Source organism: Desmodus rotundus, chromosome 9 (assembly GCF_022682495.2).
Source record: "Desmodus rotundus isolate HL8 chromosome 9, HLdesRot8A.1, whole genome shotgun sequence".
In the NCBI taxonomy this organism is placed as follows: Eukaryota; Metazoa; Chordata; class Mammalia; order Chiroptera; family Phyllostomidae; genus Desmodus; species Desmodus rotundus.
In genome coordinates this window covers 77,234,579-77,259,830 of record NC_071395.1, presented here as the reverse complement: position 1 = coordinate 77,259,830, position 25,252 = coordinate 77,234,579, and the positions used below count along the sequence as shown (strand labels likewise).

Sequence of the window (25,252 nt, the reverse complement as noted above, 5' to 3'; positions counted from 1 at the left end):
AGAAGACCCTGCCATGCTAAGCAGGGCCTCCTAGCTGTGCACCACGGGAGCTCTTCTGGGGGTACACAAATCAACCCTGCTCACCCTGAAGCAAACTGGGAGGCCAGGCACGTGCCTGGTGCATAGTTGGCACTCAGCGCATGTTTGTTGAATGCATGAGGGTAATGAAGCCAAAAGTGGCTGCTGCTTGTCCTTCTGGGGACAACAGCAGATGCTTAGCTCTCTGACTCAGCGGGGATGTGCCACAAAACGGGCCACAGGGTGTCCAGGATCTACTGCTCCTCCAAGGGCACCGATGAGAAAGGCTGCAGGCATGTGAGCAGGGGCTGCAGGGTTTTGGAGAGCCCCACCCCTGCGGAGGAATCTGAGCAGAGGGCTGAGGACAGGTAGGGTACCCTCATTTGTCAAACTCTTAGTAAATCCTCCTTAGAAAAGGATCACTGGAGCCCTGGCTTGTGTGGCTCAGTGGACTGGAGCCCGTGAACCAAAGGGTCACCAGTTCAATCCCAGTCAGGGCACATGCCTGGGTTGCAAGCCAGGTCCCAAGTAGGGGGCACATGAGAGGCAACTACACATTGATGTTTCTCTCCCTCCCTTACCCTCTCTAAAAATAAATAAAATCTTTTAGAAAAGAGAGAGAAACTTAAAAGAGAGAGAAAGGAAAGGATCAGTGGAATAAATTCACTCATAACCCCAAACCCTCCTCTGACGCACGGGCTGTGTTCCCCACACAGGGTTATGTGCTGGCAATGCGCCTGCCACTTGCTTCCACTTCTTGCACCTAATCTTGCTGTAGCCCTGTCCGGGTCATTTGTCATTTTGACACCGTGCCCGCTTGTGCCATTGTTGACCATTCCTCAAGTTGGAGTCCTTTTGAGGTTTTCCATGGTTGTAGAGGGTGTGAACCACTTTGCAGAGGCAGGTGTCATGGGAGAGACCTGTTCAGTGCCCAGCCCTGCACGGCACTGGGGGGAAGGCAGGCTGAGGAGTGAGAGGCCGCACTGCAGGGCCTCGAACCCCAGGCCAGGGAGGCCTGGCATTATTCCACCGGCTGCAGTGAGCCCTTGGAGGTGAATGGATGTGTGCCGGACACCTGCCACGTCTCGGGCACTGAGCCAGCCTGCGGATGCCAAGGTGCATCCTGAGAGCTGCAGTCTTTGTGGGGGAAACAGGCAAAGCCCCCTATGAAATGCTGGGGGGATGCCAGGGGGTTGATTTCAACGGAGCTGAGGGAGGAGGAGCTAGAGACTCCCAGAGGGGGGTGCTGGGCCTCTGCAGGTAGACAGCTCCATGGGACTTGCCAGGGACGAGGCTGAGCAGCTGGAGCATGTCAGGGTCCAGGTTCCCGGAGCGCGAGTTCCTGGAGGGAGGTGGTGGCGGGTGAGACTGGAAGGGCAGTTTGGGCCTGATCACGGCTGACCTGGAGTGCGGCCTGGGTTTTCGCTTTGGCAGTGGGGAGCTGCCGCAGGTCTTTAAACAGGGCTTTTACGCATGGCCTGGCCTACGCTTTAAGGACGGCCTCTGTGGCTGCCAAGTGGAGGGGGTCAGGTGAGCCCCAGGAGGTCGCTTTTGCCATGGACTGGGCAGGACTGGGGGAGAATCAAAGTCGGGGTGGGGGAGAAGAGTCACCTGAAGAAGCAGACCTGGCAGGGCGGCTGCGGTGGCCGACAGGGTGAGCTCCAGGGACAGTCCTCAGGCAGTAGCTTCCTGGGGCTCCTCTCATCTGTGGATCCCTGGAGCCCTGCCTTGTGCACTGTCAGCCCCAGACACGCCGGGGCCCTTCGGGTTTCAGACAGGCCTCAGGCTTCCCGTCTGCCTCTTTCATCCTCCCAGCACGTCTCTGCTCGGCTCACCTTATCTTGCGGCTGTTATCATGTTTCCCCGTATCATAGTAACAGAGCAGATGTCAGGGCTGTTGCCAAGGGTTCCCTGGCATATTAATACCTGGGTGTAGAACTGGCAGCTCTTACAGGTGCCTTTGAGGCCTGGGGAAGCACCGAAGCGCACGGCTGGGTGGCAAGTATTCTTTTATATATTTGTCCCTGCTTTTTCTCCCTCCCTTAGAGGCATCCTCTCCTCCCCTGCTTCCCCACCCTGCCCCTCCTCTGCATAGCTAGGATGTAATGGTGTAGCCACTCTCCCCTGTACACCCTGGGCAGGTGCGACAAAGGGTCTCCCAGTCTTCCCTAGGAGGCTGAATGCAGGGTCCAGAGCCTCTTTTTTTCATTTTTTTTATTTATTTGTTTTTAGAGAGGGAAGGGAGGAAGAAAGGGAGGGAGAAAGAAGGAGAGAGAAACATCAATGTGTGGTTGTCTCTCACGCGCCCCCTACTGGGGACCTGGCCTGCAACCCAGGCATGTACCCTGACTGGGAATTGAACTGGCGACCCTTTGGTTCACATGCCAGCATTCAGTCCACTGAGCCACAGCAGCCAAGGGGAGGAAGCTGCTTTTTCAACCTGCACAGGCCACCTGAGAAGGCTCCGGCCTTTTCCCAGACCCCCCTGCTCAGGGCTCTGGCTTTTGCATGTGGGTGGGAATCTTGCCTCTTGGGTCTCCCCCTTGCCTCCCCATCTGGTCTTTTTGGCCTTTCCACTGCTCACCAGTTTGAAAATAAAACTCTGAACAGCTCTAGCAGGGGCTTGGCCAGATGCGGAGGTTGGGGTTGCGATGCCATTTGTATGAGTTGCCCATTGCCATGATAACGCTGCGTAACAACCACCCCCAAACTCAGTGGTTTACAACATTTATGTCTTGGTCCTGAGTCTGTGGGCTGGCAGCTGCTCTTGGCTGGTCCATCCATTTCATTCATCAGGGCTCAGTGGTTCAGAGAAAGCTTCCCGCACTTGGGTAGAAGGATGCTTTTGTTCTCTTGGTGTCCCACACTTTCTGGTGACTCGTGTTTGCCTTTGCACACGGTGTCCCCTCCCAGAGCCTGTGGTTTCCTTCAGCCCTTCTGTTCCACCTGCCATTCTCCGTTCCACCTGCCATTCTCCCTATATCGTTTCTTCTCTTTCCACGAGGTCATCCATCCGCACCACACCCTGGAGGGAGAGGGTCCCTCGGCTCAGTTTTATCAATGAGTTTCCCTGAAATAAAATCAAGAAGGTGGAAGATGCCAGGGTCTAAAGGTGGGAGAGATGACCACACCAGGGAAAGGTGGGGATGAAAGGGAGCTGTCCTTTCTGGGACGTTGGCTTTGCCCGCTTCCTGGCTGGCCCTGGTAGGTGGGGCAGCCGCCCTGTGGTAGGTATTGTGTAATCTTCTCTAAGGGCAGGTGGTTTTGCTCCCCCAGGTATCTTCTCCAAGTCTGGTGCATCTTAGAGACCGCTGCAGGCCGGCAGCGTTGAAGCGGTTGTAAGTTTTGGAGGGCTGGGTGTCGAACAGCAGTGCGCTCCTGGGTTGGTGGCCATTGGCGTTCACGGGAGTTTGCTCTCCTTTCATCCTCACTTTGAGCCTGTGGTGGAGGCAGAGGCCCCACCCTTGTAGAGAGGAACTTTGGGCAGCAGAGGTGTTAGCTGGCCGCGGGGTCACTCCGGGCTCTAAGGCTGGTGCTCCCTTTACCAGAGTCTGAGCCCAGAAGTCTGTTAAATGGGGAGAAACCTTCTTTTAAGTGGACTCAAATGTTTGTGGAGAGGAGGCCTTCTTTTTTTAATCCTCACCCGAGGATACGCTTACTGATTTTAGAGAGAGAGGACGGGCGGGGGTGGAGAAGCATTGATTGACCTCACAACCTTTTGGCGGACGACGCTTCAACCAACTGAGCCACCCAGCCAGGGCAGGAGGCCTTTTTTTTTTTAGTGATTAGAACACTGTATGCATTATTAAAACCAACTTATTGGAGATTTCCAGACAAGTTCTTCCGTCTTTGAGCTCTTAGAAAATACAAAATCCACATCATTCCGACGGGACGCAGTTGCCTCCAGCAGATCTTTGTGTAGTGGGCGGTGAGAGGCCTGCCGCTGGGAGCTTGGAGGGGCTGTGAACGTCGCCGTAGTAAAAGTCTCAAAATAGGTGCAGAAAAATGCCCTTCCTGTCCCTTTTAGGAATCCGTCCTAAAGAAATAACCAGAGGCAGGCACCAGGACTTATGTCCCAGGACATCCACTTTAGTGTCGGGTGTCACAGCACAAAATTGGAGGGGATCTGTGTGCCCCCAAACAGGAAATGCTAACACATGCCCAGAATACCAAGTTACAATTAATCATGTTTTGGAGGACTTTTAATATTGTGAGACAATGTGATAAGAGAGCTAATAGTTTATGTAATAAGAACCCAATTTTATGTAAAATGTACCCACAAAGACCTAGAAAAAAATGGGAAGATCTCACATTAAGACGTGAAGAGCCTTCTCCGGGAGGGGGCGGCGCGTGCATTCAGGCTGTCTCCTGCCGGGGTTCTGCAGGGCCCGGGAGACAGCCTGCGAGGCTGCGCTGTGGCTGTCGCTCCGTGGAGTCGGCTGTGACTACAGCCTTTGCCTGCAGTGCCTAATGCCCAGGGCGAGGAGCTTTTGACTTTAGGGAGATGGAAATTGAACCTTCCTGTAAAAATGTGTTTGTTTTCACAGATCTTCCCCAGAAAGTTACCTGGGCTCATGAACCTCCACCCCCCTCCCCAGGTATTTTCTCAGGAAATCACCACCAGTGAACTCCTGTTCTTGTCCCCACCCCCCCAGGTGGTCCCCTGAGCCCCCTGCTGCAGGGTTTAGAAGCACTGGACAGAATGCAGCCTCCGTGGGCTTGTCTGGCCCAGCGGGTGCACGGCGCCCGGGGAGGCGGCCCGCTGTCGGGCGGAGGCCTGGCCACCCCTGGGGACGCTGAGGAACAAACTGCCTGTGAGTGAACAAGTCCCAGAGGGTGGCGAGAGCCCGTCTCTGCTCTGAGCACGTCTGGCTTGTTGTCTGAATTCTTCCGTGGCTGGGAAAGGCCACCCGGTGAAATAAGCCCAGGTGAACAGTACTCACTGAATACCTCTGTAGCCAGCCCTGTGCCGGGATGGGGAGAGGGGGACATAGGGCCCCGGGGGCCCGCTGTCCAACCGGGAGGGAGAGATGGGAACACCTCAAAGGAGGAGGACGTCTGGGGCCAGGTCACAGGTAAAACATCCGCCTCCCCCAGGCCTGGCTTCCCTTCCCCAGCACCACACACACACACACACACACACACACACACACACACACACACACACACCACACCACATACACACACCACACACGCCAAACACACACACATCACACCCTGTACCACACATACACATCACTACACCACACACACATATACACCACAGCACATACCCCACACATATACCACACACACACACCACATACCACACACACACACACCACATATACCACACACACACACACACCACACATCACACCCTGTACCTCACACACACAGCACATATACACCATACTCCCACTCCCACACGTACCACACACACATACAGCTCATACACACACACCTCTCTTCCTCAGCCTCTTTGTCTCACAGCTGGAAGGGCCTCAGAGACAGGCCTGGCCCACGTGCCCCTCCCCTCCGGCTCACAGAGGAAGACCAAGCTCTCTGCAGCCCCCTTTCCACGAAGCCCGCTGCCTCTGCTCCCCTCCCGGCCCTCGGCCAATTCCACCCTTCCCCTTGTGAATGTGTGGGTTCTCTTTCCCTGCTTTTTACTTGGCTTTTTAAGCCTCCGTTTTGTTCCCTCATCATTTGATTTCTGTCCAAGACACTGACATTTATTAATACAAGGGCACATCCATATTCAACTCACATGACGCTGCACTTTGGAAGTTTTGAGAACCTCGCTCTTAGAGGGTCTGAGCCCGATGCGGCAGTGCCTTGGGAAGGACCCTCCCGACCCCCCTCCTCGAGCCCCCCACTGGGCGGGTTGCAGAGCCCAGCAGGGGAGTGCTGGGTGGTGGTGAGCAGTTTGGCAGAGGAGCCACAGGGTCAAGGGGGTGTGAGGAACAGGGGGACGGGGTTGACATGGGTCAGGGAGCTGGCAGCTGGCTCAGACTGAACGGGTTTGGAGAACCTAAGCCAGCTCTGTCGGCAAGTTCCTAAAGTATGGCTCCTCAAGTTGCCTGTCCTCTCCCACATCTGCCCCCAGGTTGCTCTGTGTACGCGAAGGACAGCTCTGGGAGTGAGAGGGGTGGGTTCAGGGATGTGCTCCCCCCACCCCCCACCTGGCAGTCAGACTTGGGCAGGGGCTCAGGTCCCACTTCCCAGGTTGGAGCAGCCACCAGCTGCCCACCCCAGGATCCTTCCCGAGTCCCCTGCCTGTCCCCCGTGCCTCCCTGCTGCAGCCTGGAAGAGCTGAACCGGGCTTCGGAATAGCACAGGGCAGTCCCTCCAGCAGGTCCATCTCAGCTCCCTTGGGTACCAATGAGGACACTGAGGAAGGATAACTGGCTAGTTCCTGCACTGCCAGTAAGTTTGCATGAAAGCCAGACTTTCGTGGGTTTTTCTCTCCTAACTGAGTCTTCTCTCCGCCCTCCTCAGGGCTCCGCACTTACGGCTGCTAAGTGACCTGCTACAGAGAAAGGAATACTGGCCAAGGGTTAGTAAACCGTCAGTTAGCTCGGTGACCTCTTCTGTTTCTTAACCTCTCCCTTTTCTCTTCTGTCGAACAGAAAAAAACAATGATTAGCTTTAGTAAGAACAGAACAGAATACTCTGTGGGTGATCACAGAGTTGTTCTGGCTAAATTTAAAAAAAAAGAAAAAGAAAAGAAATTGCTGTCATCCCGGCTGGTGTGGCTCAGTTGGTTGGAGTATCGTCCCATAGACCGAAAGGTTGAAGGTTCGATTCCCAGTCAGGGCACAGCAGATTTGATCCCTGGTTGGGACATGTATGAAAACACTCTCCCCGCCCCCCCCCCCCCCCCCCGCTCTTAAAAAAAAAAAAAAGGAAATTGCCCTCAAATGGGTCGGAGGACACATACATGTGAGTTTAGGGGTTCCTTTGTCATTGATCCCCCAAATCTGGCCACACTAGGAAGTGACTCTAGGAAGTGACTCAAAGCGTTATAATGGGGTTTCATCCCCTAGGGGTGCATTTGGGGTGCTTTGTTTGGGGCAGTGGGGAGTTGCTGTGTCCCTACCTGTGTTTGCTGCTGCCTTCTCCTGGATGTCCCCACCTGTCCACCATAAAGGAGGTGACGTTCTGAGCATTAGGGCACAGGACCCCTTCTTTCTCCCCATCCCCTCCCCCTGCCCAGCTCCACACCCTTTTGGTTCAGAATCTTCTGCTGAAGATGGACTTCCCACCCTGGCTTGCTCCTCTCTTCTGTGGTCACTCCTGCTCCGGTACACTGTGCTTCTGTGGGGGTGCTTGACAGGGAAGGGGGGCCACTCCACACTCATGGCGCCTGGCTGCCCTGGAGGCCCCGAGGCTCCAGGCCTTCCAGTCGTTGGAGCAGCGGCCTGAGATGTGGCGGCCCCTGCAGGCCGGAGCAGGAGCGGCAGCCCCTGTGAGGCAAGGACAGGTGACTGACTGCTGGGGCTCCCAGTTTACGCAGGACGTCCTCTCTGCTGGCTAGAGAGACCCTTACTTCCATTTCTGGAAGCTCCCAGAATACAGGGGTCCCCTGCGGTTTTACTTTCTGTGGTTTCAGTTAGCTGTTGTCAACTGTGGTCCAAAACCATTAAACGGAAAATTCCTGAAATGAACAATTCATAAGTTCTCGGTTATGCGCCGTTCTGAGTAGTGTGGTGACGTCTCCTGCCATCCTGGTCTGTCCCGCCTGGGCTGTGACCATCCCTTTGTCCAGCGCATCCCGCTGTGGACACACTGTCCCTGTCACTCAGCAACCGTCTTGGTTGTCAGATCGACTGTCACCGTATTTCAGTGCCAGTGTTCAAGTCACCCTTATTTTACTTAGGGGTGGCTCCAAAGCTCAAAAGTGGGGGCGCTAGCCGTCGAGCAAGCCACAGAGAAGCCGGAAAGTGCTCCTTTGAAGTGAAAAGGCAAGTGCAGTGCAGCGAGATATCTTGAGAGAGATTGACTACATTCACATAACTATTATTACAATATATTGATATAATCATTCTGTTTTATTGTTGTTGTTAACCCCATACTGTGCCTGATTTATGAATTAAACTTTACTCTAGGTGTGCATGTGTGTGTAAGGAAAAGCATTGTGCGGCCACTGGAGGACTCGGAGCGTGTCCCCCGCGGTTCAGGGGGTCTACTCTGTTTTTGAAATAATAATAGTAAAGAAGCAGGGCTACCGAGTTGTAGTACATTTTCAGTGTTTACTTGGAACAGAGTAACGCTTTTCACACTCACACAGCAGTGTGACGGAGCTATTCACAGGATAACAGCGATTTTAAAATAAAACAAAACAAACCACAGTGCACCAAAGGCTGAAAGTGGGACACGTGTTTAAAGTTGTTTGATGAGTCTCATTTTTTTACCCTGTCTGGTTTTCCTGGTTTGTATGTTAGCCTCATCTGAGAGGAGGTCATGACTGAGTCTGAGGAGGGCTGGGAGGATGGGAGCACCACCATGCTGGGCCTGGCCAGGGGGTTCCCACACGTGTCTCCCTCCCAAAGCAGTCCACAGTGGAAAGCAGGAGCCTACGTGTGCTTGCTGAGTGGGATAGAGACACCCCTGTGGGCAAGGTCCTGGGCTTGGTCCCTAGGTCACTGAGCTGCGGTCTGCATGCTGCCCCCTGCTGGTCATCACAGAAATGGGTGACGTTGGGCTGGAACAGCCATTCTCAAACCACAGGCTGGAGTTCCCCAACAGGTCAAGGGGTCTACAAGGTCAAAATTATTTTATAATAATAATAAAATACTTGGTCTCCTTTTCTCACAAATGTACAGAAGGTGAAAAGTTTATTGACGTGATTTCAGATGCCACATTAGAACTAATCTTTAAGAAACAGCCAACGGTTGAGTGTTGGTGCAGCGTGAAGGAGGAGCCACAGTTAGCTGGGAAGGTTATTCAAACACTCCTCCCCTTTCCAACCTTAGCAGACATCTGCGAGAGAGTCTGCGTGTCCCTCGTGCACTTAACAAAACCACTCTCGCCAGAGATCGAGTGAAAAGTCGGGTAGCAACATCCGGCTGCTTTTTGCAAAGCCACCCATTCCACAGCCTTATGAAAATGTAAAACAATGCTATTATTCTCACTAAGAGTTTTTGTTGTGAGAATAGAGTTTTTGTTTTGTAAAGTATGCGAGCATCTAATGAGTTTAGTATTTGAATGAAGTTTAAATCTGTTTCTGTTTTAAATATCTAATACTGTAAGTGTCGATAGATGTGGCCCATATTACTTCAGAGTACTCAAGAATTTTGGTAACAATTTAATGCGACACAACTCCCATACCATCAAAGTCACACTTTTGAAGGGTACAATTCAGCGGTTTTGGCGTGTGCACAAAGCTGTGCGACCGTCACCACTATCCAACCCCAGGACACTGTTGCCCCAAAGGAGCCCTGAGCCCAGTGACCCCCTGGCCCAGCCCTGACAATTGCTAATCTCCTGTCCGTCTCTGCAGACCTGCCTGTTCTGAGTAGTTCATGTAAATGGGGCCGTACAACACACGGTCTTTTGTGTCTGGCTTCTTTCACTTAGCGCAACGTTTTCGAGGTTCATCCATGTCATGGCCAAACAATTTTCCTAGCATGATGAGCCACATTTTATCCACTTGTCAGCTGATGGACATTTGAATTGCGGCCCCTTTTTGGCTATTGTGGGTGAGGTTGCTGTGAACATTCACGCACATGTTTTTGCGGGGATGTGTTTTTAGTTCTCGTGGGTATATACCTAGAAGTAGTTTCTGTGTCATATGGTAACTCTGGCCCCACTAGGAAGTGACTCAGGACTAAGATCCAACCTCAGTACTTTTTTTTTTTTAATTTTTATTGTTATTCAATTACAGTTATATGCCTTTTTTCCCCATCCCTCCACCCCAAACCTCAGTACTTTTTAAGAGTAAAGAGAAAGAAGTTCTGTGTTTGAGAACCCCTGGGCTAGATGGGATTAGAGCAGGGGAGTGCAGGTAACTGAGGATAGCCCCTCATCTTTGCTCTGGGTTGATACCCTCAAAATCACCTCTGTCCCCACCCTCGTCCTCCTGTCTCTCTCTCTAACACAGCTCTTCAGTGGCAAAGAGAAAATCAGGACGCCAGACTGTAGAAGTTAAACCATTAGAAAGGTCTGGGGCTGGGTCACCTCTCTGCAGGATTTCCAGGGTGCCACTCACACCGTGTCCCCTGCAGGTGTGTGGGTGGCAGTCTCAGCTGCAGCTGTGAGTGTCGGCCCTCCTCCATGGCACTGTGGTCGCTGGCTGTGGCAGGACCTCTTGGGGAGCAGAGTCTGTGAAGTCCTGGTTAGCAGAGCTGGGGAAGGCGGCTGGCTTCAGCCACAGCCATGCGCCTGTGGTCTCTGCTCAGGTCCCCTCTGAAAAGAAGGGCTGTCTAGCCGTACCCCCCACCCCCACCGTCACTCCCCCACCGCCCGCCCAGGCCCCTCCAGTGAGGTGAAGTGCTAAGCACAGCTGTACTTGGAGGGAGCAGGCATCAAATGCCCCCCCAGCCCAGGGCTTGCCAGCTAAGTTGAAAATGCAGTTGCCCTCCCGGAGTTACACGACTTTTGAAAGAGGAGCTTGGAGGGAACAGTATTCAGCCGGAGGAGTGATTCTGAAGGTGAGACTCCAGGCAGCAGTGGGCAACATATGGGGATAGGTGGAAGTGCCAGTGTGTGGAGCCTGAGGGACCTGTCTGCCATCTGCACCCCAGCCAATGACATGCTCTTTCTTTTTCCTCCTCTCACCTCAGATGTGACTCCCCCCCACTGGCTGGAGGCTCCAAGCATGGCCGACACCATCTTTGGCAGCGGGAGTGATCAGTGGGTTTGCCCCAACGATCGGCAGCTTGCCCTGCGAGCCAAGTGAGTACCTCCGAGGCCCAGCCAGGTCCCTTCCTTCCTGTCCCTGTTCCCCTCCTTTCTTGGGCAAGATTCAGTCCCAGGGACCCAGAGAGCCACGTTTGGAGACAAGGCCTGTCTAAGAAACGCCATGCTCCACGCCCTGAGCCAGCACTGGACAGCCAGTCACGCATTTCACCACCTGTGGAATTGATCTCCCTTTCTCCGGAGAGGAAAGCGAGGCCGGGCTCCCTGCCCAAGTCGCTCGCCTTGTGAGTAGCAGGGCCAGGACCACGCCGGGGTCCTTCTGACTCCCACACCTGGGTTATTTCTATCACAACAGGCTGCGCAGAGCCAGGCCACTTGCTTTGCCTTCCCTGTTAAGTGCGTAAACCCCTGTCCCTGAGTCTTCTGTCCCTGAGCCCCTGGAGGCAGGCGGGGAGCCGTTGACCTCTGGAAGCCCACCGCAAGGCTGAGCACCCGACGCTGACAGACAGGACAGAGTGAAGGCGCGTCAGTGAGTGCAGAGCTGCACCCAGCGCCAGGCACAGAGCAGCCCCGGGGCACCCCTGGGCTCCGCCACGCTCCTGTCAGGGTCTCTCTGGTTCAGCCTCATCCCCTTGGGGTCCTGGTTTCCCTGTTCTCTCTCATCCTGGTGACTCTCAGCTCCACTTTGGTCAGGCTGTCTCTCCCTACTGTCTGCCTCTGGCTGAAGACCAGGGGCTCAAAAAGGCCTCGCTTGCCCTCCTGTCTCCCTGTCTCTCCAGGGAGTTGGAGGTCCCTGGTGTCAGATCAGCCTCACAGTCCCATTCATCTGTCAAACGTTGCCAATTACCAGAGCCAGCATTTCACAAATAGGACCAAGTTCAAACAATTCTCGATTGGATGTGATGAGCCTGCAGGGACACAGAGCTGAAACATCAAAGGGGGCGAGAAAAATTAATCCGAAATGCCCCGGAAGAGTGGAGTCCTGCGTGATCTGCAGTTCATTTGTCCCTCTCACTGGGATGGCTCAGCCCCGCAGGGGAAGAGACCGGGGAGGGAACCGGCCCCTCTCCCTGTCTCCTCTGGCGCCAGGCAAGGTGATGTGTCCTGCCCGCCTAGGTCCAAGGAGCCAGGGAGAGCTGTGCTGTTGGACCAGGGCCCCATGTGACCCCTGCTGCCCCTCCAGCGGTTCCTTCAGTTTTCCCTGACCTTGGCTTGCACTCAGCAGCAGCCAGAAGCTGTTGTCACACCTTTGAGAAGAGCAAATGCTTTTCTCTTCTCCCTGGGGCATGCTGCCTTGGAGCGCCAGGCCCCGTGTCGTGCCAGGCCCCATAAAGGAGAGCACTGTGAATCCCCTTATCCACTACTCTGAGGGACCCTCTGGAATGCCTGGGAAAATTACCCTCCCTGGCTCTAGCTCAGGTCCATCCTTCCTCCAGCCACAACCTGACATTTTCCAAACCCCTGCCACGGGCCTGGCAGCAGTTGCACAGCAGCGAGGAAGACCACTGTAGTCTTTTGTCTTCAGGTGCGCGTGGGCACAGGCGAGCGTTACACACGTGGTGACCCGTGAGCTTTGTCAGGGGACACAGGCAGCGGGGGTGGAAGGGGTGCTAACTCAATCTGGGAATGGGGCGGGGCTTCACTTAGAGTGTGACATTTATGTTGAGTCCTGGAGGAGGGGTAAGTATTAGATGGAAATACAGGGGAGGGGCTCCTAGGAGGAAGAGCATGCGTGAAGACCCTGAAGCAGAAGGAGCAGGCATGAAGAGGACCTAACAGGAGGCCAGTGTTGACGTGATGTGGAGTGAGTGAGGCGGTGAATGGCATAAAGAGAAGATGGCAGAGGCCGGATGGGGCAGGGCTGGGTCCTCCAAAGACTCACATTCTGGAGAGGGGACAAAGGGCCCCAGTTTGGCTCAAAATAAAGTTTAAGCTCAGTGATGGAGCTATGCCTGGACCTTATGAGAAGTTGGAGCATGGATTCTTAACCCATCTTGGAGGGGATCAAGGAAAAACCTCCTGGAGAAGATCATGTGTAAAAGGAGTGAGCCAGTGGAAAGCGGATTCGGGAGAGGGGCACACTCCTCAGGTGGAGGGCAGGGAGTGAGCAAAGGCCTGGAGACAGCCGAGAACTTGGGGCACTAAAACCAGTTGTTGGTAACGCACCCAGGTGAGGTCAGGGGAGCTGAGGGAGGAGGGCGCCTCTGGGGGGCATACAGGTTGGTGCTGGGCACCACTGAAGGTGCTTCCCTATGGGCTGCAGCCATCTGCATCTAGCAGCTTGTTTGGCCTGCGCTGGCTGTGTGGAGGGGCACTGCAGGGGAACACGCACAGCTGAAAGTGGGAGTGGGGCCTGGTGGAGTAGGGGTGGGGAGCCGTGGGAGAAGTCACATGAGAGGCCTAGTGGGTGGTCAGATGGAGGCAGGAAAGGCAGCTGGGAGGATGCCCTGGGGGAGCCTCAGATGGGAGCTCCCCGGCCAGGAGGCCTGCCGACTCCTCATTTACCTTTAGGAAGCCACCTAACTGTGCCCTGCCACTTTTCTGAGAAGTCAGAATCCTGCCTTGCAGAATGGTGCAAGGCCCAGTGGGAGGGGCCTGCAGAGCACCAGGCTGGCCCTGGGCCCCACGGGAGCTGGGTAGGAGCTGCGCCCCCTGGGACAGCTGGCGGTGCTGGTGCTGTGCCCTCCTGCCTCTGACCGACTTGAGTCAGTTCCCTGTATTTACACATTCTCCTGACCCCCACCTGCCCATCCTGCCCACAGCATGGCCCAGCCCCTTGTGAGCCTGGCATCACCATGGATGGATGCTCAATAAATGCACATTGAGTGAATAACTCTTATAATTTCTCATTAAATGAATATTGTGTGATTGGTTGGGCCTCTGCCTCCCCCAGCAAGCTGTAGTTCTTCAAGGCGGTAACTTTGCCATCTTGCCCATCTCTGTCCCCAGCACCTGGCACAGAATGTCTCAGAGAAGCCGGGACCCAGGGCAGGCAGCCTGGGGCTTGGCCTGCTGCTGCCACTCTCTCTCCATCCAGAAAAATGGAAAGAGTTTGAGTCCGTCCCCCCAGACCCTGGTCACAGCCATAAGGCCCTGGGCCCCCAGCCCACCTCTCCTCCTGCCTGCCCTAGCCACCTCTCCTCTCCTGCAGCTCCGTTACCCTCCTGCCCTTGAACCCTCTGCTTTCAAAATGCTGTCAATCTCCTTTTATCCTTGAGATTTATTTTAAACCCAGTTACAGTTCTTTCCTTTTCCATGGTAAACTCTATCTCACTCTCTTCTATGACTCAGATATAGGTTTTTATTCTTGTCCTGATCATCTTCTGGGCTTCTCCTGCAACACGTCATGCGCCGTGGCGGTGACCTCCTCCCTTTGCACAGCGGGTGCTTTCTGTGCTCCCGCCTCCTGGGGAGCTAAGGTGGCGCTGCCGACCTTGCGAGGCCCAGTAGCTGGTGGGTGGCGGAGCCAGCACATGGAGCCTAGCGTCTGTTCCCTAACACACAGTAGCCAGGCGTTTTGTAGATATGATGGGGTTGGGGTTTGCACTGGGGTGGCCTCAAGGCCTGTGTCGTTCTCTCTCGAGGCTGCAGACAGGCTGGTCTGTGCACACCTACCAGACAGAGAAGCAGAGGAAGAGCCAGTGCCTCAGCCCAGCCGAGGTGGAGGTCATCCTGCAGGTCATCCAGAGGGCCGAGCGGCTCGACGTCATGGAGCAGCAGAGGATAGGGTAAGGGCTGCTCCAGGCCGGGTCAGGAGCAGATCGGCGAGAGGAGAACAAGGGCGCCCAGTGCCAGATCAGTGGGCTGGGAGTCTGGCACCCTTGTCCTGGGGCTGGGTTTTCACCTCCGGGAGAGAGTCAGCTCTGCTTGAATGTCCCTGAGTGCAGACAGGTAACCCAGCCCAGCCCATCTGTAAGGTGGGGATAGCAGCTGATGTGCGGGCCCCAGGCCATAGAGGGTGAGCGAGCATGGTGAAATGTGGCAGGGGCAGTTCAGCTCTGCACACTTAAGGGTCCGCTGTGGTCCAGCAGTGAGGGATTTAAATCAAGGCTGAACCTGGATCGTCCCAATAAGACGCCAACAGGAGATGCTCTCCAGCTTGTTCCAAGCTCTTCTCCTGGCCCAACATCCAGGGCTGACTACGACACAGTTTTCAAACACCTTTGTTGGGGTTTTTTTTGCTTTTTTTTTTTTGTTTGTTTTAATTTGATTTATCGATTTGAGAAAGAGAAACATCAGTTTGTTGTTCCATTTAGTTATGCATTCATTGGTTATTCTTGCATCTGCCCTGACTGAGGATGGAACCCGCAATCTCAGCACATTGGGACAATGCTCCGACCAGTTGAGCTGCAAAAGCAATTTACATTTTCTGGAAAATCTGAAAAACATAGAAAAGCACAAGTGGGAAAACCAAATGTACTGCATTCGTTGCCTCAGGCAGGAATTAATTTGATGCTGATTTCCTTGTGCTGCTTCTATTTATCTTTTTCTTTCTTTTTTTAAGATTTCATTTACTTTTAGAGAAAGGGAGGGAGAAAGAGAGGAAGAGAAACATCAATGTGTGGTTGCCTCTCAAGCGCCCCCTACTGGGGACCTGGCCTGCAACCCAGGCCTATGCCCTGACTGGGAATCAAACCAGCGACCCTTGGTTCGCAGGCTGGCGCTCAACCCACTGAGCCACACCAGCCAGGGCTATTTATCTTGTTCTATTAAATATATGATCATTTGAAAAAGTCAGGCATTGTTGCCCTGGCCGGGTGGGGTCCTGCTCACTGGGGGCGGGTTGTGACCACTAGAGGAGATACTGTAAGCCCACTCTGGCCATTCATTCAAGAACTTTCACTGATTGGCCACTGGCGATACTGCTGCCAACAAAACGGAAGTGGCCGCCAGTTTCGTGGAGGCCAGTGTTGCATCATAAGTTGTCATGAGACGGGGGTCACAGTGGGCTGAGGGGCCGTGGGACCCCGAGCAGAGGCACCTACCCCAGGCTTGGTGGCATTCGGGGGAGGCTCCTGGTTGTGCTCTTTTTCTTTCTTCTCCAGCCTCTTCACCCACCCAGTTGCTCAAACCAAAGTCCTCTGTGTCATCCTGGATCCCCCTCCCCTCCCCTCCCCCCAGATCCATCGAGGCTGCCTCAGAAATGCGGCCCTGCCCCAGCCTCCGACCCCTCCCCTGGGCCTCCACTACCCCCTGCTGCCTCCCTCGCCTCCACGCCCCCCCTCTAATCCTGAGTGCGATTTAAAAATGTCACTTGGCTCAAATCATTCCTCTACTTAAATCTCCTCAGGAGCTTCTCCTGGATCTTGGAGAATAATCCAAACTCCATGTTGTGACCCACAAAACCCACGTAGTCCGGCCCTCCTCAGGCCTCCCACCGCCTGTACCCAGGCTCCCTCCCATGCGCTCAAGGAGCAGCAGCCACATGGCCTTCTTATTCTAGTGCGCCAGGCCCTTTCTCACCCGGAACGTTCCAGGTTGGTCCCTCCACCAAGAATGCTTCCTCCCCCAACTCTTCACATGGTTTGGTCCCTGTCAGCCTTTAGCTCCCAGCTCAAATGTCCTCAGAGATGCCCTCACTGATCCCCACCTGACATGCCCCGTCCCCCTTGTGTCCCCCTCCCCCGCCCGCCCACTTTATCAGTTTGCTTGTTGCCTTGTTTCTGCACTCCCTCCCTTCATTGAACATACGTTCCATGAGAGCAGGGACCACGTTCATCTCTGGCTTGTTCGCTACAATATTCTCAGTGTCTGGCACATCATAGATGTTCAATTAATATTGGTGAGTAAATAAATGATTAGGAGTTACCTCCAGGGAAAGAGGTGAGGCAGGGAACAGTACCTGGGGTGAGGGAACAGCATGTGGGGCTTGGTGTAGCGGGGGGCCTCGTGGTAGCCATGTCCCAGCAGTGGTCAGGCTGCGGACAGGAAGCACATTCCATCTGACTCTGTGTTCTGTGCTGCAGGCGGCTGGTGGAGCGGCTGGACACCATGAGGCGCAACGTGATGGGGAATGGCCTCTCCCAGTGTCTGCTCTGCGGGGAGGTGCCGGGCTTCCTGGGTGGCTCGTCGGTGTTCTGCAAGGACTGCAGGAAGGTAAGACCCTGCTCTTGCCCTGCTACTCTGGCTACCCAGCCTGGACCAGCTGTACTGCTGCTCGTGGCTTTGCATCCTGGCTCCCAGGAGTGCGTGTGTGTTTGTGCATATACATGTAAGCTCATGGTATCCTATGGTTCTTGGCAAGAAGGGTTGGAGCCTGAAGGTTAAATGGCCTGTCCTTTAGGGCCAGCCCTGGGGAGTGCACCTGTGCGTCTCACAGGCCCAGGTGTGAATTCAGCTCTTCCTCTAGCCATGTGACCTCAGAGAACTTGTTCAATATGTCATGCCTCATCGTTCTCACCTGTAAAATAGGGATAATGATAATATGTACCTTAGAGAGTTGGGAGGATTAAATATCATTTGCAAAGCATTTAAAACCTTGTCTGGCACATTAAGTACTCAATAAATGTTATTAGTTGTTGCTAAGTAAATACAGTTTTCCTTAGAGCCAAATTATATGCTCGGGTTTCGCTTCCTGTTCTGTTGGTCTGCTCTCCTGACCCTTGGCCACCCAAATGGGAATGATCTTTGCAGCAAGGCCAAAAGGATTTTGCCCCGTTCTTAGAATATCCCGTCGATTGTTCTAAATTGTGCCGCAGATTACATTGTTTCATACTGAATCCAATACATTTTACAGTAACTTTTTGTTTTTCCTGGAGTTTCAGATTGCCTTTCTTTTTCTGATTGATGAAAGAATAATGTGCTTTCTAACCCTCAAGATTATTTAGCATCTCAATTTCATTCTCTCTTACTTGGAGCTTACGTTTTTGTCCTGCCAGAAACCCTTCTAGATTCTTACTCTTGCTCGAGCTCAGACCAACCGCTGCACAGCTGTGAGCCCGGGACTTCCCTTTACTGCCCTCCTAGTTCAGAGACACTGTTCCCGAGACACCGTGCCTTTCGCTTTTTTAGATTTTCACTCTCAGTTTGCTGGGACCAATCTTTAAGTAACTTCCCTGGGCCAGTCACTCTTAAGCCTGGAGTTATTTTGATGAACAAGACAGAGAAAGAACCTTCTCTCTTGAGAGTACATTGGGTGGGGGAACCCAAAAATTTGGTAAAAAAAAGATCAAATAATTAAGACTTAAGGAGGAATAAATTCTGGGAAGAAGTAGCATGGGATAGAAGACTGGGGGTGGGGTGGGTGGTAACAGCTGAGAGGACCATAAAACATGAAGAAGTCAAAACCTGGAGGCCAGTGGCAACCTTGACAAGGGCATTTGCAGTGGCATCTGACAGGTGGATAAGAGAACCGAGGTGCAAAGAGGTTAATATGCCCAATTAATAAGTGGAAAAACCAGGACTATAGCAAACATCGTTTGCCCCCTGCTCTGTGACATGCAGTGAATGGGCTGGGGAATGTGGATTTACTGGCGAAGGGTCTCAAGGACACTTGGAGGGACTTGGGTGTCAGGGAGGGGAGGGGTGCTCATGTGCCAGCTCCTCCTGAAGCCTTCCTTAAGCGCACTGGACTCGATACCAGCATAGGTGGTGGGCACAGGGACCCGGGCAGGCGGGGCTGTATTTGTGATTTCTGCCTGGGCGGATGGGACTCAGCAGCTTCTGTCCTCCCTCTGCCCCTCAACCCCACAGCCGCTGTCAGCGTTCAGGTTCGCCAGACCATGACGAGGGAGCAGAGCCTCACGTCCTTCCCCTAGAAAGGTTGGGGGCCCCTGCCACAGAGGCAGGCTGCTGCCCCTGCTGCAGAGGGTTGATGTGGACCCCGGCTGGCAGGGTCCATGTGTTGTGGCTGCACTAAAATTCACATGGACTACAGAAGTCCTGTGGAGAAAGAGGGACAGCATGGCCACTCTCTAAGTGAGAGAGAGGACAAGAGGGTGAGAGGGCCCTGACCCCTGCCTGGACAGGCTTTTATTGATTTTCTGGGTACATTACATCAAGGATGGTCCTCATTTACTATGCACATGTTCGCTGTAGGTGATTATCTTTCACAGATAACAAAGGAAAGAATGTTGCTAATTACTTCAAAGAAAAGAATGTTACAGGTCAAAAGGAAAAGTTGTTGAACTGGTTACACTCCATACTTGGGAGGTTTAGCACAGATTTTAGTAAGTTACTTTAGAGGTACGCAGTAAACATTTGCTGCCTCAATTCAGGGTGGGGAAGTTTTAGCAAAAAGCAAGTCTCAAAATGGCCTAAGTACAATGCAGGCCTGATTCCCCACGGTAGAACCTATCCGTGAGTGTGGATCCTGCGTGCTGGACCTCGCTCCCCACTGGCCTTTCCAAGTGGGGGCTGGGCTACATTCCCCATGCCACACGGAATGGTTCCCTATAGAGCGTTAATGCCGGCTGCTCCACAGAGAGCCTTTTTCCTGGGGCACCATAGCAGGCCCAGGGGAGGACCTCTGCTGGGGGTGGGGGTGGGAGAAAATGCTCCTGCAGACATTCTTGCCTCCCCCACCCCATGGTGCCCTGGAGCACATTTCCACTTGAAATTGTTCTTATTCTGCCGCAGGCTGAGGACTGGGTCCTGGCTTGCATGGCCAGGTGAGGAGCCCTTTGAGCTTCTGAGGAGACTTGTCCTGGATAAAAGTGGGAGGAGAATGGGATGGTTAGGGCCCCAGCTGAATAATGGGCATTTGGGGAGGTTTCTTCTTCCATCCTGAAGAAGATTGTGCCATTCATTCATTCATTCATTCATTCATTTTGCAAATAGTAGAGGGGCCGCAATGTGCAAGCCCTGTTCTAGGCTGGCGATACCGTGAACAGACAGACAGATCCTTGTCCTCACGGAGATTATTTTCTGGGGCTGGGCGAAGAGAGACAACCAACAAACAAACGTAAAATCATGTCAAGTGGTCGGAGGGCTCTGTAGTGAGCTACAACAGGGCAACGAGGCAGAGCCTGACCAGGAGGGCCTCTCGAAGCTCAGACCCGAACACAAGCAGCCACCAGCCCCCCGAAGATCTGGGTGGCAAGGAGTTCCTGGCAGAGGGGACAGCAAGCATGAAGGCCCCGGAGGCAGCAACCAGCTGAGCATGTTCAAGAAACTAATGAAACATCTGGGCCAGAGGGAGTGAGAGGTGGGCATGGCTGGTCACACAGGGCTTCATAGTCAAGGTCAGGAGTTGAGATTTGTGCTAAGTTTAATGGGATGCCAGCGGAGCCTGTGGGCAGGGGTGTGGTGTGAGCTGATTTGTTTTTAAGAGGTGAGCCTAGCTGCTGTCTGGTGGGTGGATTGCAGGGGGACATAGAGTGCAAGCTGGAGGCGAGTTCGCGATGGCTGTCACTGGAGATGATGGGGTTGGGGACAGGGCAGCCTGTGGACCGGGCGCCTTCTGCTAGAGAGTCAGTCTCTTCACCGTACTCTAAGCAGATGGGGAAGGATGGAGGGCATGATTAAGGGCCCTTGGAAGGAAAGAGGGTCCTAGACGGCAGTTGGGCCAGGGCGAGAGGGCACTTGTCCCACCCTGCACAGTGAGTGGGTGCCGTCCCCCGTGGTTTGCCAGTAAGGGCCGTTCCCATGCAGGTGGACTAGGTTGTGGTCCCCGCTTGGTCACAGAGCAGCGACCTTGTGCAGGTCTCTCAGTGTGTCTCCGCCTGTGTTTCTTTATCTGTAAACGGGACAATAAAGCTTCCGAACTCATTGCCCGGGTGTGAGCAGTAAGTCAGCTGATGCAGGGAAGCCCTTGGCAGAGGGTCCATTTCGGACACTCAGTAAAGGACACCTGTAGTTGTTGCTATTACTGTTAATCTACTCCAACGTCCTAGCTCTTCGGACTGCCCACGTGCTATAAAGAATGGACCGTGCTGCCCTGGCCGGGTGGCTCAGTGAGTTGGAGCATCAACCCATACACCAAAAGGTCGTGGGTTCCATCCCCGGTCAGGGCACATACCTAGGTTGCGGGTTCGATCCCTGGTCGTGTACTGGAGGCAACCGATCAATGTTTTTTTCTGACATCAACCTTCCTCTCTCTCTCAAAATAATAAACATATGCTCAGGTAAGGAGAAAAAGAAAAAAGAATGGAACTTACCTCCCATATATCTCAGAAGAGGGTTAGTGACGTCCCACGTATCAGTCAGCTCAGGCTGCTGTAACAATATACCACCAACTGGGCAGCTTCAACAACAGAGATTTATTTCTCGTGGCTCTGGAGGCTGGGAAGTCCAAGATCGATGTGCTAGTCATTCCAGTTTCTGGTGAGAGCCTTGGCCTGCAGATGGCCACCTTCTCACCATGTCCTCACGTGGCGGAAGGAGAATGCTGGTCTCCCTTCCACTTCTTTTAAGGACAGAAATGCTGTCAGATCAGGGCCCCACCCTTACGGCCTCATTTAACCCTAATTACCTCCGAAAGCCCCTGTCTCTGATACGGTCACACTGGGGACCAGGGCTTTGACGTTTGAATTTTCAGGGGACACAATTCAGCCCATAGCACCCCACATTCTTATTAGAATTCATGTTTTCTTGAACTTAAAATCGGAGTTCCTACAGTTAGTCCCATGTTTTTTGTAATTTCTATAAAAGCCTCTGGAAGCCCTTGTAGCTATCCAGCATTGGATGCCCGGAGCCAGCAGGGAAACCAAACCCTCCATTTCTGTGCAAGTTCCTCTATAAAACTAGCACTCAGTCACTTATTCAGCCTGTTGCGGGCCAATTCTGGGCTAGGGGAATCCAAAAGGACAAGTGTCCAAGTCCCTTCCCTCAGGTCTTCATGGTCAAAGTGGGAAAGCAGTATTCTCTAGAGCAATGCTGACCATAGCTGGGACCAAGGTTTCCAGGACTAAGAGCAATCAGGAGGGCTTCCTGGAGGAGCTGGCTCCTGAATCCTTCTGAGAGGCCAAGAGTAGAGTGAAGGGCATTCCACTCAGGGGAGAGCAGCACAGCAAAGACATGGAGCTGGAAATGGGCTGGGCCAGGCCCTGACTGTGAGGATGCAGGCCCTGAGGGCAGGGAGAAGTACTGAAAAAAGAAAAAACATAGGAGATAACATCAGATTTGACTTAGGAATGGGGGACTTGTAGGAGGGACAGAGGCCAGATCATGGGGACATGAAGACAGGGCAGAGCCGAGACCTTTGTGTAGTAGGAGATGGGCCTTGTTAGAAGGAGTTCTCTGAGGACCAAGCTGCGTTTGAGCCCAGTGGGCAGGTCCACAGGGCCCCGGGGCCCCGGAGACAATCAGAGCTATCACAGACAGCCTGCAGCCACCGCCAGGCACCAGTTACTTAGGAGAATCAGGAGCTGGACCCAGACCTAGTCCCAGAGTCCCCAGCAAAGCCCCAGTCCTTCCAGGGGCTCTGTGGTCCCGGAGGGGAGGACAGCATCGTCACTTCACTCATCCGACAAACGTGCTGCACTCCCACTGGTGCAGGCAGAGGGTGTGGTGTGGGGACAGACCTGTCCCTGCCACCCGGAACATGGATAATTAATTAGGGATGTGCTCATGTTACAGCCGCAGTCCTGGGGGCCTGAGAGCTCTCACAAGGCACTGGCCCAATGCGGGGGGGGCATCAGGGGCCCCCCATTCCGGGTCCACCAATGGCGGGGGTGCTTCTGTTTGTTTCCATCTCCCCTTTCTGCCCCCTCACCTTTCACAGTGGTGGGCAGCCCTGGCTCCTGGAGGTGTGTGGCCATGGGCAGGCTGCTGGGGAGATCTCTGACACGGGGATTATCCAGGTCCAGGCCTGGGGGGCCGACCCTCAGGTGCCCCTGGCCTCTGGGAGCAGAGCCAGCTCCTGCAAGAGCCCTGGCAGCACTCAGCAGCCACAGCTAACGAGTGTGCAGGCGGGAGTGTGCGGGCGGAACCCTGATGCCCGCCCTAGCCGCCCCTCCGTAATTGGGCCGGCACAACCAGGCTGCCTGCCCTCATTAGGGGAGGGCTGGGCAGGGGAGGGAGGGGGCAGGCTGGTTAATTAGAGAGGCCTGGCACTCCTAATTGCTAAGGCTCTGAGTCAGCCAGCTCTCAGTTTAGTTGAGAGTCGGGCTTCACCAGCAATGGGAGGCTGGGCAGGGCTGCAGGAGCACCTGCCTGAGCCCAGGGGGGGAAGCAGCAGGATTGTTTTCTGGTTTCAGAAAACATGGGTCCCTCGGTGTGGGTGCGGAGGAGTCTGTCAGTGAAACGGTGGTCTCAGTGCCATGTGCTGAGTCCCCTGGGAAAGAGGATGAGACAGCACTGCTCTCTGCCCAAAGCCCTCAGGGGAGTCCAGCAGGGAGGGCTCAGGCAGTGCCTGCTCAGGATGGGCAGGTGCCAGGGGAGGGGCCAGGCCAGAGCCTGCTCAAGGCTCCGAGGAGGTATGTGAGGGGGCTCGAGGGGGCTCGGCCCACACCCCCAGCAGGGAAGCTGGCAGGAACCTGGGGCCACTCATCCCATCATGGGAGCCCCACCCTCCTGACCTCATCGAACTCCAATCATCTCCCAACACCCTGCCTCCAAACACCACCACACTGGGACTTAGGGCTTCACACAGGAGTCGGAGGGGACACAAACATTCAGCCCATTACACCCACACACACAGACAGAAGCCCTGGGGGTGGGGGCAGGATCTGCGTGGGGGCAGGAGCCCTCTGGGGATTCTGATCCTCTTCCTGGGGTGTGAAAACTCTGCTCTGAGGTCCCAGCGCAGGCCTGGCTCAGGGCGGTGGAGAAGCACTTGGGTGGCAGGCCTCCCTCTGCTGCTCTTCCTGCCCTTGCCCACCCCCGCAGCCTGCCCTGCACCACACAACCCCCACTCCCCTCCCACACACCCTCACCTTCACATACCACACATCCCGTGCACCCCCACATACCTCAACAGCTCCCCCCCACTCCCCCCACGTGCCCCCAGTCAGGTTCTGTGCCCTCCCCCCCAGCCCTGCCATCCTGGCCATGGTGGTTCTGGCCAACAGTGACCACTGAGGCTAGTCTCTCACCTTGTAGTGTTCTTCAGAGTTTACAAAGCGCTTTCACAAAAGTCTACCTGTTTGCTGCTCGGGACAAAGCTGTAAGGGAACCAGGGGAGCTGGGGTGGTTTCCCAGTCACAATTGGAGAACAGGGGCTCCATGGAGGCTGTGTGGCCTTCTAGGGTCACCTGGCTGGGTCATGGGGAGCTGGGTCCCCCAGGGGCCTCCTCCGAGCCCTGCTGCCCTGCCCTTCCATGCCTTCAGACCAGAGCATTCACGCCGTGTGCTTCCCCTCCTTGGAAAAGCACGGATCTCTTTCTAAAGAACACAGGAGAAGAAACATCATACTCAATGGTTAAATATTGAAAACGTTTCTCATAAACCCGGGAGTAAGACAAGCCTCTTGCACCCAGGGTTGAACTGGAGGCCTAGCCAGAGCGACCAGGCAAGAAAAAGAAATGTGTGCGCGAGGACTGGAGAAGAATAGCCCAGACCGTCCTTGTCCATGGGGAACACGGTCGTGTAACTCGCAAATCTGAAGGCATCCAAATGCAAATGGCTAGTGTGAGCTGGTAACGTTAGCAGGTTGCTGTGTACAAGTTCATGTACGAGAAAATTGGTATTTCTGTACACCTGAGACCAAAATGAGAGAAAAGAGTCCGATTTATGACAAAGGGGACACCGGCGTGCAGTGGGTGAAGAATGGCCTCCAGGTTAAATACTGTGAGGTCATTTGATGTTCATATGGAAAAAATGGACCCTGACCTTTGCCTTGCACCAAGGCACAAAAGTCTATTCCAGACTGATTTCAGATGTAAATGTGGGAAGTAGAATAGTAAATATTTTGAGGAAAAAGAGGGAAAGAGTCAGAGAGAGAGAAACAAAAAATGAACACAGGAGAAGTCACTTTAAGGTGAAGGAGTGGGTGCCGACAGCAGCATGGGCGATGCCTTTGGGGGCCCCAGGAGGCCCCAGAAGGCCCTGTCAGAGGCCACCCTCCCTCTCCTCTCTGTCCAGCTCTGGCAGAGGCCGGTTGGCTGCCCTCCCCACCACTAGGGGGAAAAGCTTTTCCAGCTACTTTTCCCAAGACCTCCAGGAGCAGCCTGAATGTTCTCAAGATGTCCCCACTCCAAAAACTAAACCCCTGGCCCCGGCTGCACCCCAAGGGGCCAGGACCTGAGCCGGTGGGAAAACAAGCAACCCTTGTGGGGCTTTTACCTCCTTCGGAGCCAGCTCAGCTCCCTGGGCCCATCCTTGCAAATGAAACTGGAATTTCATAAAGGGCTTGTTTCAGCAGAACTTTTTCATTCATTCACCCTACAGCGTTTCACCGGGAATGGACTCTGCCAAGCCCCAGGGGTATTGTGATGGACCAGGTGGGAGGGGCCTCGCCCCCATGCTACTACTGGGGGGTAAGAAGGGCCAGCGCTTCTCTTACTTACTCCGC

The 25,252-nt window shown here is 54.2% G+C and overlaps 1 protein-coding gene across 1 annotated transcript in view; it reads left to right on the top strand.

Moving 5' to 3' along the window:
• RPH3AL (rabphilin 3A like (without C2 domains)) overlaps positions 1-25,252 on the top strand; it is a 132,298-nt gene that overhangs the window by 38,134 nt on the left and 68,912 nt on the right. The window contains 3 exon segments of the mRNA XM_053910484.1: positions 10,785-10,896; positions 14,445-14,588; positions 16,827-16,956. Of these exon segments, the coding sequence (XP_053766459.1) occupies positions 10,820-10,896; positions 14,445-14,588; positions 16,827-16,956 (351 nt within the window). The 5' untranslated portion in view covers positions 10,785-10,819.